The sequence below is a fragment of the Cinclus cinclus genome, chromosome 7, assembly GCF_963662255.1.
Source record: "Cinclus cinclus chromosome 7, bCinCin1.1, whole genome shotgun sequence".
NCBI lineage: Eukaryota > Metazoa > Chordata > Aves > Passeriformes > Cinclidae > Cinclus > Cinclus cinclus.
Window position 1 is genome coordinate 143945 of NC_085052.1, and position 14654 is coordinate 158598.

The 14654-nt window shown below is 35.2% G+C and overlaps 1 protein-coding gene across 1 annotated transcript in view; it reads left to right on the top strand.

The window, feature by feature from the left end:
* CFAP46 (cilia and flagella associated protein 46) overlaps positions 1–14654 on the top strand; it is a 68578-nt gene that overhangs the window by 14771 nt on the left and 39153 nt on the right. Inside the window, exons 12-23 of the mRNA XM_062496286.1 lie at positions 573–801; positions 1824–1944; positions 2802–2925; positions 3823–3953; positions 5339–5484; positions 6005–6138; positions 7661–7873; positions 9160–9364; positions 9716–9868; positions 10630–10737; positions 12363–12544; positions 14494–14625. Coding sequence (XP_062352270.1) covers positions 573–801; positions 1824–1944; positions 2802–2925; positions 3823–3953; positions 5339–5484; positions 6005–6138; positions 7661–7873; positions 9160–9364; positions 9716–9868; positions 10630–10737; positions 12363–12544; positions 14494–14625 — 1878 coding nt within the window. The remainder of the gene's footprint in view (positions 1–572; positions 802–1823; positions 1945–2801; positions 2926–3822; positions 3954–5338; positions 5485–6004; positions 6139–7660; positions 7874–9159; positions 9365–9715; positions 9869–10629; positions 10738–12362; positions 12545–14493; positions 14626–14654) is intronic.

Sequence of the window (14654 nt, forward strand, 5' to 3'; positions counted from 1 at the left end):
ACATTTTTTGATGAAAACCTGCTGGCTCCGTAGAGTGGTGAGTGGTGTTGGCACCACCTGGGTAGAGGCAGTACTTAGAATGAACGTTTATGCCTGAGGTGAGCCACATCTTTAAAAAAGCTGAGCAAATACAACAAGAACTAGATGTGCAGGCATATTAGCTTCTACTTAAATGTTAGGAGCAGAGAGTCAGCTTTTGTCAAAAGTCCTTATTCAGCACATTATTGTTTCTCTGGCAGTAAACTACTTTTGAAAACCTCTTCACTTGATTTGCACACCCAAGCGACACTGAAAAAGAGTTTTACAGATATATAAAGATCAGTTAGTCCACAAGCTGTGTTGCTTTCTCCTGCAGGGTCAGTGAAATTAATATGCAGTTAAATTTTGTTAGTAATTTCAATTAAAAAAGCATAATAGTGAAAATTAAATAAACAAGTCAGTTAAAAGAGGACTATAAATTTCAATTCTAGAGTCACTTTTAATCATTGAGTTTTGCCTTTGGGTGAGTTTTAGATCTGAGAATTTTAGTGTGCCTTGTTTTAACAGTTTACACTTAAATTTGTAATCCTTAGCATGTTGATTTTGTTGCGTTGCCAAGTTCATATGGAAATAGCTCGTATTGAAGAAGATGGGGATAGACTAGAGGCTGCTCTGGAACATCTGCAAAAAGCTATGCACCTGAACACCAGTGGACAGTATCGAGAACATCTAAGACTGCGTTTTAGGCGCCTTCATTTGAGTGCTGTGCTCTACGAGTCGCCTGAGCATCTAGAGAATCAGGCAGTAATGCTGATAGAACAGGTAAGCATGAAGAATAAAATCTGTAGCTGAAATAGGCTTGCTTATTTAATTCCAACAGAGGACACACAGCTGTTTAGTAGAACTGAATATTAGTAGAGGCAGCATCAACTTGTTTTCAGCAAACTGTCTTCACTTTGTTGCCTTGAAGTAGTAGTGCCGCTTCACAGTCAGAAAATTGTAATAGAGGACTTTTTTCCCAATTCTTTCAAAGCTTATTTCTTGGGGGAAGGCAGGGAGTTGTTAATTAGCAGAAGTGTCAGAAAAAAAAAAAAAAGAGAATAGCAGTTGTCAATAATTAGGGTTTCATTGCATGGAACAGTTTTCTATTTAATGAGAAGCTCAGTGTCCAAATTGCTAAACGTCCTAGCCAGCTATGAGATAAATCAGTATTATGTGACACTTACAAATGCCACTAAATAATATACTCTACAGTCACAGTATAGGAGCTGTCAAGAGTTACTGGATCTAATTTTGTTGTGCTACCTTAGCACCTGTACGAAAATCATACTGGCAACTGATTGTTTTCCTGGTTTAAATGCTTTTCCATGCAAGCTTATTCTGTTTAAATGTTGCTTTCAAAAACCCCACACTTCCTCTGACTCTGGATAGTTCTTAGCAGACCAGGATGTTGTTTTATATTTTATAGCAATACCTAGTTATTGCACACTGGACATCTTCCTGTTTGTTGTAAATAAATTATTTTCTTTGTTTGAGAAGGTATAACGTAATGTCAGGTTATATACTGAGTAATATACTGCAAAGATTCATGAGAAGCAGGACCAGTACTTCGTATTAAATTATCCTTGGTGTAATCATGTGAATATCAACAGGAGTTCCACAGTCACTTTCAATGACAATAATACTGTAGAATGATGTGTAAGATACCTAAAGATACGCAATTCCTATGGGTATTTTTTTGGTAGTAGCAAGTTATATGATGTGTATTCTGTCCTGTTTACTAAACAAGATCTAGTTGGAATATAAAATGAGCCCTATAACAATGAGTTCTTTTCTTTATGAAGGCTAAAAGGGGAAAACAAAAGGATAATGCAAGGAAAAACAGATCCCTTCTGGTAAATGCAGGTCTTGCATTAGCTCCTGACATATTTCAAATAGTCCTTGACAGTGAAAATGAAGTTAAAGGTAAAGTATGTGTGTGTGACCAAAAGTTGCTATGCTTTGCTTTGCACACTCATAAAGGCTGGACATGCCATCTAGTGGCAACATATAGGGAATATTGCAGTACAGATGAAGTGATAGTTCTGCCAAATTCTGTGGCAGACTTTGTATAATTTTCATTAGGGAGCTAAAAGTTGTATGGTGATACTGGAAAAGATGTTATTTCCCCTCCAAATTCCCCTGAATCTTACTGTTGTGCTGCAGGGTGCTTTAAGTAGTTCTGTTTTTACTATATGCAAGTCCTGAATGTTTTTAACCAAGGTCATTTTTAAGTGATGTTTTCAGAAATTTCACCCAAGAATACCCCATTATTAACTACATTGGGTATTCTTTCTATATTGTAATTGTGTTTCTCTTTTAAGATCTTGTTTTGAGAGCTCTAGTTTTGCACAGAGATTTAGTTATGAATTCATTATTTGCTTTCTAAAACATGGAACATAAATGGACACATTTGTTATGCCCCAAACAGCTACAGTTTGTGATTATACAGCTTCTGGTTGAGGAAAAGTGGACAGGGAACAGGCTTTCTAGATCACTTAAACTGATTTGTATTATCTTGGCAATAAAACAAGTGTGTATGTGACAAATTCTACTGACTTTGAGTAGAGCCAGTGTACTCCTGCAGTAGAGATTATAGATGCTGGTGGAATAAGTTTTTTTTCATGTTGGTTGGTTGGTTTGGGGAAAGCTTCAAGAGGTGAGAAAAGGGATGGATTTTGAGTGTGTCAGCAAGGAATTATAAATCTATTTGCTTGTCATTCATATAGATTTTTAAATTTCTAATATATAAAAACAATATTTAATTTTTATTTCTTTAAAAGTTTCCTTAGGTAAAAGTAATAGTCAAATAAGCTACCTCTGTGCAAAAGCCCGACATCATACTAAAAGTGTGAAGAAAGTTGATGAACATTTGAAACACTTGAGAAATGGAAATGGCAGAGAAAGGTAATTGCTACAGACCAGAAGTATCTCTTTCATCTTCTGTAGAAGTCTTTGAGAGGAAAGGTTTTGTCTCAGAGGGTTTTAGTGGATGATGCCTTGCAAGAGGCTGAATACTTCAGCCTCTGGCAACGTACTGAAGCATGTATATAATTTCTTATCTGAAAAGCTCTGTTGCATTTCCATGCTGTGCAGAATTTTATTCTTTCCCTGTTTCTAATCTGCTCTCTCACATGCACACTTAAACTCACCTGTCCTATTGATAGGAGGCCAACATACAAAGGCATGTGCTTGCTGTAGAATTGAAACTTGAAAGTGTCTTTTTAGGTCCTTGTACCATATAATGTGCTACAACATTTTTGGTAAAAAAACCGAAGTAGTTCATTCTGAGAGTCAGAAATATTAATCGGTAGAAAAATGATTTAATTTTGACAATTTATATATCATTTTCTCATTCTTTCTTTAATAGGATGTGTCTACTTTTTTTCTGCACTAAAATTCCTGTGCTGAAATTTAAATGCTGTTGTTTTCTAAAAGACTGTAAATCCAGACTTGTTTTCAAGACTTATTTTTAAATTCTCAGCATTAGTTTTGAGGTATTTAGTTTACTTTATCAGATAGAAAATGAGGGTTGTCACACATTTTGAAACTTCTTGGATGGTATAATTACTATCCAAGACAAGAATTTTGTCTCTTGATATGCTGAGGAGATTATTTTTAATTGATAAAGTAATAGTGCTGCCTGTGCTACTGACAAGAAGTCTTTCATATATTAATTTTGATCAGATGTAATTTTTTTCCCTGATGACCATCATTATTGACATGATTGTTTTTGTCAATCCTGAACTGTGGAACCTAATCCTGCTTATTAACTAATTTTATTTATGGTTTTTTCTTTGGTAGAATTATACTTTGGGCAGATTTGGCAAAAGTTGCATATAAACAGGAAGTGTGGGATGTCTGTCGTGCAGCATGTAGATTTTGCCTCTTGTATGATGATATTTTGTTTAGGGAGACAACAAAGCATAAAAACAGTAAGTGACAAATTATTTTGTAAGGAAATTATGTTGTAAGGAACAACAAATTATGTAGTAAGGAACTTTTTCATCATTTGTTAAAGTTACTAAAAGGAGTCAGACAATATTGTTTTCTTTCCTCCCATTCCTAAGGTTCCCTGAGTTTCTTTTCTGGCACTTCATGTTAGCATACATGGAATATTCTTTCTACTTCCAAATCTAGAAATAGAAAAGTTACATTTTTTTGTAGAAGCTGTACTCTGCCATTGGAGATGTTTCACCCATGCTTTAGAGAAGCACTATGAAATACATCTACCTGCCTTAAGAGCACAGGCAAATTCCCTAATGATCATCTAGGTCCATCTCATTCATGCATTCTGAAGAGAAATGGGTTATTGTCGCACTTCGTATGAAGCTCATGTGTCAACATTTTTAACCCTTTAATCCCCTATTAGTGAGTGGTTGCTCTGAGGTATCCAACATTGTACCTTGTTCCTTGAGGGTCTGCTGGCAATCTAGCACTCATAAAGAGTTTTTAATTTGAGGAAAAAGCACTTTCAAATCACTCTCTGCTTACTGGCTTTTAAAGTCGGTTTTGCCAGGAAGTTCGTAAAACTCACATTTAAGAATAGATGAAATAGTTTTTCTTTTCACTAGCCAGAGTTAATCAAACCTATTCCATACTATTTCCAAGATCCACTTAAAAGAGAACATCAATTTTCTGGTTTTCTTTTGCAAGTTTTGCATCTTCATGCTAGCCATATTTAGTCTTTGTCTTTTTTCCAAGCAAAATAAAAGAAAAATAAGTACACTTAGCAGAAACTGAAGGCAACCACATGGCAAAAGCATAATGAATAGAAACTGGTGCATTCTTACGGACTTCATGTCCAAAATATTATTATTATTATTAATAATAATAATAATAATAAATAATAATAATAACCGTAGTCCTTTATCTTCATTATTAAACAAAAGGAAAAGATGCTATTTTTCCTCTTTACTGATGTGTGCATTACCAGAAAGTCAACCCAGTCCATTATTCAAATACACAAAGGCTTTAGCCTCTGCCACTTCCTTTAATGCAATAAAATTGAGCTAGAGGCTGTGGAGTCCATTCACACTGAAATTTCAGTATGCATATTATGACTGGGGCAAGTTACTTGCTGCGAATACTGAAGGTTATGCACAAATGCAGCAAAATAATGGGTAACAAATGCCTCAGCACTGCTTGAGAAGAGGTTTTGAGTGCAATAAATGGTACTAATGAAACCATTAGTCGCTTGAAATAGTTAAAAATCTTTTCTTGCTAACTATTCCTTGTGAATTTAAGAATATGTAGGGGTTTGTAAGTTTAAAAATGAAGATAATGATTTGCATGGAAATAATAATGGGTTTATTTTTAGCACAGAAGAATAAAGCTAATTCAACTATGATGGTTGATAGTCAAGGTGACAGCTCATCAGGAGAATCATTGCTGCCTGCTAAATCCTTCTCTTTTGAAGCAGATTTACTAAGAATACTAGCAGAAATAAGATTTATTAATGCAGAGGTAAATAGTTATGCAACTGTCATTCATATTTGCTTTGTTTTGTTTTATATACAATCTTGAAGCACTGAAAATTTTAGGTTAGCTATTTTCTATCTCCCTAGGAAGTAAAGGAATAAGCGGTTTCACGAAGAAACCTTATCAAAATACTGTATGAAAGTAACTGTAGCAATAGTTTTACTGCAGGTGCTGATCACACTTCTTTACAAGAAATTCTACTGTAAAACTTTTACATCTGGAACTTCTGGATCCTTGAAGTTCCAGAATGATTTAAAAATGTACATATATAAATAATGATTTTTTCTCCATGTAAGTATTTAGTAAAGGTAGCTGTAGACAGTTTTAAGCTTATGAAGTACTAAGCCTGTCTACTTGTACATATACTTGTACATGCCTGTACAACATTTGAAAAAGCATTTTGCATTTTTTAATTTTTGAAGAGGTAATAGCACTAATATGAAGTCATAATCTGTTTTTACAATGATAACTTGGGTAGACAGTTTATTTCTCTGTGTCTTTTCAGGCAACTGTTCATTTATTAAGATTGCAGGGAATCAAATTGAATGATCATGCTGTACCTCCAGAAGCTACATACCAGTGTCACCCAGGATGTGTTTCGTATCTCCCTGAAAGTGATCCAGAATGGAAAACGTACAGGTGATTTTTTGCAATATATATCAAGACAGGAGCTCTTAACATCATTATTATTAGACGCCAATGATAATTGCAAAATTGACGCCAGATTTTTAATTTTTGTAGGTAGTCATGGGAAATGGGAAAAGCATCTAAAAAAAGTTTGAAATATTTTTTCTTAGGTTTCCTTTCACTTTGGAGTGTGGATTTTATTTTTCATTTAACATTTATTTCTCTGAAACTAGAAGCTAGTATTCCAAGCTGAAAACCAAACAAATAATTGTATATTGAACACTTAGATAATTAAATTCTGTATTTAAAATATGTTTCCCAATATCAAAAAACTCTTTTTGTCTTGCCGTATGGCTCCTATACGTATAATGATTTCGTAGTACTGAATGCATGTGATGAATTATTCCAGTTTGCAGATCTGTTGTGTTCCGTCCAACCAACTGTAATGAATTTGGGAGAGTAGAATATAGCAAGTACTGTTTTTTACTAGTCTCACATGATTATTTCTTGTGAAGGAGAAGAGGGGGGAGAGAGATTTCCGAAGGTGATGCCTAGACTCTCTGCTGTTGGCATTCATAGTAATACCAGCCTTAGTGTCACAGTCATGTCCTGAGAGAGCAGGATGGCAGAGTTGTGTCCCTAGATCTGTTCACTAAGTCTGAAAATGAAGTAAAGTTTCTCACACAGTCTGCTTGCAAATGTGCAGTAGAATGGAAAAAATTAGAAACTGATCTGAGCCAAGGGACAAAGAAGATGAAAATTCTCTTCCAAAATTTGCTACTAGCTATTTTTGAGTTTACCTAATTTAAAAACCCATAGAAAAAAAGGACTTTGGTCTGGTACTGTGTCCTGTACCATTGTTGACATAGTAATACCCAGTGTCAGTTTGTGCTTTTGACTTTTTGACTTCATAACCTTGGCAATTGTGTGTGATCATTCAAGACTGTATTTTTAGTGTTGTTTCTTCTAAGTAATAGTACATGTTGATAATAAAGAAAGTAAGTTTATTAAAAGAAAGCTATCACATAGACTGAGAAAAAATTGTTTTCTAATTAAAATTATTACAGCGTTTTACAGCACCTGGAAATGTCTTTGAGTGCAAGACACATGCAGTTTTGAGTAAAAAAGACACATCCTTAACTCTCAGATGGCATGCCTCACTTATACTGATATTCAAGTAGAGCTTTGGCATGGTTATTTAATGATGTCTGTCACTGATGGGTGGATTCACACATGCATTAAAAAAACCTGAACATGTGGATGAAACATGAACCATAGACACTTTTTTAAGCTAATAGCTGTGGATGTCAGAGACTACTCATTTTATGTTGATACTACTTACTTTTCTGAACCATCTTCTCATCAAAATAAAATATAAGTCGGTGGGTGAGAACTTAATAAATGCAACTGAAAAGTAAAGAAATTTTTGTTCATGTTGTTGGTTGATATGTAGTACTGCATATTTAATCTTATGATAGAATTCCTTCTAGTGTTGAAGCTTTGGAAAAACAGCTTCTTTATTCTAATTTTATAGTTTATGGATAGACAACTTATCTCAGTACGCTATGGAAAACTTCCAGCGTGCAGCTGAAATAGGAGAAGAATTGAATGAAGCCTGGATTGTTCACAATGCTGTGGTGTATATCTTAAATTATAACAGACATCTGCTTTCTTCAGGAAGACAGAGGGTCATTACTGAGTATCTCCAGACTGTTCTTGGAGCTATCAAGACTGTTGGGCATGATGGGTAAATTTAGATGTTTGGATATGAACATTTTATTTTTTAAAAACATAGAAAATATTATTGCAAACATTGAAAGTCACTTTGTGCTGTGAAATATTTATTGTTGGCTTTCACTGGTAGTGAAAGAACCTTGGTATATACAGAGTAGCTCAGGAAGTAAATTGTGAAAATTAAATGATAATCCCTTCTGTTTGTTCTTTGTTACTATACTGTAAGCCATACTAACTTTAGACCAATATTACTTTTTCTTCAGTGTGGAATGGCAACGTATGCATTTGAAATAGCATTTTGTTAAGTTAGTTAGAAAATAAGGAAAATTCTCTTATATTCTGAATTTGCACAACCGCTCAAAATGCATTTGCTTGCTGTCATTTCTCTGAACTTGAATTACTTTGTAAATATAGTTGATTGCAAATATTTCTAACTAGTGTAAGGTGATTACTACTGTTTGTGAAATAAGAGACAATAGAAAACAAAATTAATAAAGGGAATGTGCTCATTACTTCCATGAAAATGGGAACACAGATTACACAGTGGTTTAGAGAAATCCTGTTCTGCAGTAAATGCAAAGGGAGAATGATTGACCATTGTGGAGTAGATACTCTAGTTAAAGTCTGAACTGTGGGACAAATTCCTAGACATTTTGGCACTTTGTAGACAGTGACCTCATCACTAGGGAGAGTAAGGACCAGCAGCAAAGAAGTCTCGTTTAACAGTACTGGGAATAAAATCTAAATTTCCGTTTGTGCAGAGATGAAGACTGGTAATATCTGCTTATTAATTTTTATACTTACAACAGCATGTACTAGCAATAATCTCTTAGATGTAATTATGCTCATGTTTTCTCAAAAAAAAAAAAAGAAAAAAAGAAAAATCTCAGCTTGGCAGTGGATTGGCATGATAACCATAAAAAATGTGAAGGGCATGGTTTAGAAAAATTTTTTAGAAAATAATTGCTCTTTTCATATATACCCATCAATAAAAAGTTGTTTTAAATGTTGGTCTGGCATATGTGTTTTTTTTTTTTTCCTGTGATGAAAGGGAAGCTTCAGTTCCACTATGAAAAAAATTGATGTTAGCTGAAAATTGGTTCTGGGTTTTGTGGTTTTAATCATTAAACTGCTTTACCAATGGGCAGACTTTTTTGGGGTAATATCCATAATTTTGCTTTTTAAGAAAAAAAAATAGATTTTCAAGTAATGTGTACTTCTTGAAATCAATTACTTTATTCCTGCCTTTTATTTTGATCTGATGCAGTATGTGCTTCTGATTTTTATTTTCTTCTACAGAAGTACTGAAATTTTACTGATGTTATGTAATGCTTTGGCTAGAGGCCTAATTATTCCTTGGATTCCAAAACCTGCTGAGAACACGGAAGATACAGCAATAGGGAGTAGCAGAGAAGCTGCAGCAAAGAAACAGGAAAAATCAAATATCATCGAATCTTTTTCAGTAGATCCCAGTGGACTTCCTGACATCAAAACTGCCTTAGAGGTACAAACCCCCAGTTTTTTGTAGTCCCTTTCATTCTGCTGTCATATATTACAATTCCTATAAATTTAATAGTAGAAATTTGAAAAATAAAATAAAATAAAATAAAAAGCTACCTTCTTTTACAGTTTCTACCACTATAGATCCTCCCCAAATGCACGCTGGAGCTCCTTAGCAGCTTGGGGCTGAGGACTGTAACTTCTGTTTGCCTTGGGTTGACTTAAAGGAGATTTTGTTGGCCTTAGAGAAGCATGTGCAATAATTTAAAAATAACTAATAGAAAGTATGTTCCATACAAGAAGCTTTCTGCATTCTTCTGTGTTTCACGTTTATTTTTCTTTTCTTGGTGTTTAGATTTGTGAATTTGCCCTAAATGCAATGACTGGAACCATACCTAAGGAAAAAGTCTCTATTGCTGCACAACAACAGATCATTGCTACCTGGGTGAAAACAAAGCAGTTGAATCAGCAGCAGATCAGACATCAGCTTGGGATTCAGGAGGAGGAGGTATGACTGCCCTGAAATCCTGCATAACATTGAAACTTTACAAAGAGAGGCTAAATTAATAAATTCATTTAATAATGACTGAAGTTATGAAGGTGTATTTTCTTCTGTATATTTGATCAAAATGTAAAAACAAATTTTGGCTGTAGTTCCTTATGGAACATGGCATATTTTTCACATTGGGTATAGCACTGATTCTACATTTCTTAACTCTTCCTTCTGTTGTTACCTGCCATAGTGATGTTTGTCGTATGATGACTGTTGAGTAAAACTGATTTTGAATTCACAAATGTAAAATAATAAAATGGCTGCATTAAAAGTGTCAAGAAAAATCAGCTATATTTATGTCAGCATTTACTATGGCCTCTTTATATATACAGATTATAGACCTAGTAAGCTGGAAAGAAAAATTTAATTATTGTATTTTTATTTTATAGTATCTATAAAGGTGGAAACCCTCAGTGGCATATGAAATTTGCCTTCATTGTGTTGTTGATGTGGGCTTTTAGTGTTGAAACTGTAGTAGTTAAGTTCACAGTGTTAATTAAAAATATATAAATACAAAAAACGGACCATTTTAAGGACACAGTAGAAAGCAGGAATTGCTAATAGCAAATGGAGGTTTTAAAACACTGTTAATATTAATATTAATTAAATTAATATTAATATTAATATTAATATTGTTTCTCAATTAATGTCCTTAATAATATTAACTTGAAAAAAGCCCCAAAACCTCTAAAGGTGAATCTTTTATTTCTGCTTAGAGTAATGATGAAGCACAAAATCCTCTGGCAAGTGTTCTTGTTGGTCTGGAAATGTATTCGTGTAATGGCTTGGGTCTCATGGATTTCACTGTTCCTAGCTTATCTCAGGTATTCTGTGTTTTTTTAATAAGCTCTTGAATTTTATGAAATTGCATACTATGAATTTGATTTCAGATTCAATTTTAAATGGAGTTTAAATTATTTTTGAACCTTTTATTGTACCATTATTTTCTTTAACTAAGAGATTAAATATTTATGACAGGAGGGAGATTTTTGTGGTGGAATAATTTTATTTATCCAAAGACCAGATAGCATTAGAATATAAATATTAGGTTTGTACTTGTGTTGCTGTAGCAGATTGTCTCAGTAACCATCAGATGAGCATAATGGGTTCAGATGAATTCTGTACAGAACCGTACTTCTAGCCTTTAATTTTTCTTCTGGAGAAAACTTAATAAAAGCATTAATTTAGTTTAGGTTAGAAAAGTCCTCCAAGATCATGGAGTCCAGCTGTTCCCCCAGCACTGCCAAGGCCAGCAGATGCCACATCCATACAACTTTTAAATCCCTCCAGGGATGGGGACTCCAGCCCTGCCCTGGGCAGCTGTGCCAGGGCTGGACAGCCCTTTCAAGGAAGGAATTTTCCCAAAATCCAACCTAAACCTCCCCTGGTGCAACTTGAGGCTGTTTCCTCTTGTCTTGTTGCTTGTTCCCTGGGAAAAGAGACTGTCCCCTCCCTGGTTCCAGCCTCATTTCAGGTAGTTACAGAGGTTTGGGTTTGTATTAGAAGCATTCAATATTTCAACACAAAACTTCACGTTATAGTGAATTTACTGTCTAAAGTAATTTCACTATGAGATGAAAATATACACTATACACTATAAGGTGTATTCTAAGATAGAATACACCTACACTTGGTGACTGTTGATTGACTATGTGAAAACAAACAAGCAGCTTGCCAGGACAACCATGAAACTCCTGCTGACAGCTAGGATTTGGGTCCTTTTAAATCTGTAGGTATCTAATTCTAGTCGGTCTACAGATTTATGTTGAATATGACTGTTGTTGAGTTAACTTAAACTATCACTTCACCAGAATAGTTTTGTATAGCAGTGTTGTAGTATCTTCATTTGGAGCCATTCATTAACAATCACCACTACCCTAGAAATGTGGAACTTTGACATGTACAAAAGAAATGAAATGGAAATGTTTAGATCCCATAATGAAACTATACATGAACTACCTATAACTATCTCTATCTGTATATATGTTTAAGTTGGAAAAGACCTCTAAGATTATGGAGCCCAAGCTCTCCGAGCTGCCACATGCATAACAGCATTCATGGCAACTGCTTATTACAATTACTGGTTGCTGCAAAGCCAATTCTATGACCCATTCTTACTTTTGGCTTAACTAAAATGGCCTCTGAATTTTGAAAGTCCTATTCCACTGACTTTTGAAAGATGACAGAGGACATAGAATAAGTCCTGGCAGATACTTCTGGCCAAAAGGCATGCACAATTGATACTTAGTACACAGTGGATGAGGCCTATCTATTGTATATTTGGTTGTACTTGTAGCTCTTTCGTTTGCTAGATGGCTTTATCACATACTTGCTCCATGCCCAGGTGGGTTGTAAGGAAGATACAGCTGTAGGTCTGTAACTGCTGTAGAAAAAAACATATAAAATCCTGGAAATTAAACTTTTAAATTTTATGTTTTTTTAATCCTAGTTAGTGAATTTGGCTTTAGAATGCAGTTGGTCAGATTCCTTAGTGGAATTGCAGACATTGACACGACTTACATATTTTGCATATGCATCGCAAGACTATGAAAGAGTGATGACTTGTTCCAAAAGGATCTTGGACTCAGATGAGAATTTTGTCCACAATAGAAATATTAAGAAATATGGCAAGTAAGTACATAGAATTTTGTATGATACGGTAATGTACTTGAACTAAGTTTTGAAGAAAGTAAAGAGGGCAAATATGTTTGGTCACATAATCAAAAATAATCTTTTTTCCCAAAAAATGGTGCGGTTAGAGATGAAAATGAAAGTTTAAAGGCAGTGAGAGATCCATACTGTGACTTTGGACCCTGTTCAGAAAGATAGATGAAGCTTGCCATCCAAGTGAGTTAGAAGCTTGTACATCTCTGTGTTTGGATGTCTTCCCAGGAGCATGGCTGCTCTGAAATGATCCCTGGCAATAACAGTATCTTGACACTTTTATAATCTCTAAGCAAAAAATCTGATTCTACTTCTTTTGCTTTTTGGTGCAAATTGCTTTCAGTCTTGTCTGGCTCTAACGCACATAGTTAATGGGCCAGGTTGGAGCTGGGGGGTGATGAAAGGTACGAGCAGCTCCTGTACTCTAGGTTCTGCTGTCAGGTAGTCTGACAGCACTGTATTGTCACCTATGCATATGGGTACAATAGGAATGTAATTCCTTTGAAAGCCCAGTCTCTTACTTAACTGATATTTTGAAACTTGGCTTAAAAAACAAGCAAACAAAAAAAAAATTTGCTACCCTTCAAGCCTTCTATTTTTAAAAATAATTTCCTCCAAAAGCAGAATTTAATTTCATTAGCAGGATTTTTTGGAATGTAGGAAGTTTGAAATGCACATGCGAAAGATTTCAGATGCAATATAGTGTTCTTTTTTTTTCTCCACAAAATAATTCAACTTATAAAAGGAGTATTCTGTTCCTTGAAACTCACAGTTGTTCTGTACATGGTTTAAAAACATATAAAACCAAGTAAGTTATCTTAATATTAAATAGATAGTTTCAGAATTTCACAGCAATTCAGAGAGTACTTGCTGCACATCTAGCAATCTGCAAACTGTTGGAAGATCAAATGTTTGATGGCCTAGCCATGAGCTGCCGATGCGGTTTCCATGGTGAGCTGGGGAAGTGTTTTCCATGGGGAGCTGGGGATGTGGCTGCCATGGTAAACTGGGGATGCAGTTTCCATGGTGAGCTGGGGATGCGGTTTTCATCGTGAACTGGGGATGCGGTTTCCATGGGGAGCTGGGGATGCGGTTTCCATGGGGAGCTGGGGATGCGGTTTCCATTGCGAGCTGCGGATGCGGTCGCCATGGGGAGCGCGGGACAGAAGTGCCCGCACAGCCGAGCTGGGGCCGGGGCTGCGGGGGCTCTGCTGCCCTCTGCTGGCCACGGGTCGCGCCTGCACGCGGCTCTGCCCGAGCTTGGTAACGGAGACCCCGCGAACTCCCGCAATTCGCGATTACTCTTTTCTTACTCAGTTGCTATAAATCAGTGGTATTAACCAATGGTATAAATTTATTTGTGTATTAATTTTTTGACTGATTAATTCTGGGACTGAAACCTACATTGTTTTCTTCTACATGTAGTAGAGTAGGATCCATATCAATTTCTCCAGAGGTCTGGGCGTACTTTATCAGAGTATAACAAATCCCAAAAGCATAACAAATCCCAAAAGAAGGTACCAAAGAATGTCTAATTTTCCCGATTTCTGGTTTTAATTGCTTGGTATATAAATTTGACTTGGGCCTAATTTTTTTTTTTTAAAGTGTACAGCAGTGAAAAATAGGGAAAGATTACAAATCTATGCTGTTTCCTTGGTAAAAATAGGTAATTGATTTTTAAAATCTGATTTCACACCTATTTTCCTTAGAGGTGTGAAAAAGATATTTTAGTCTACCTTTTCACAAAATATTCAGTTTTTGAAATGCTTTCTAATTTTAAAAGAAAACTCAGTATAAGGATTTGTAACTCAGTATTTGTATTTGTAACGTAGCAACTTGAATACATCTTTAATAGGAATTGGTATGATCTTCGCTCGTAAGACTTAGCACTTTTTGAAGTATTTGCCTTTATGCAGGCTTGGTAACAGGGTGAGACAAGAAATGTTAAGCACTGCAGCCTGTATACAAGGAAAGAGCATAATGGAAAATTTGTCTGGAAGAAAACATCTGCGTGTAGCAGCATCAAAAACCTTTGTTCAGAGTGCCAGGTATGTTTTATGTTGAGGGAAAATTTAAT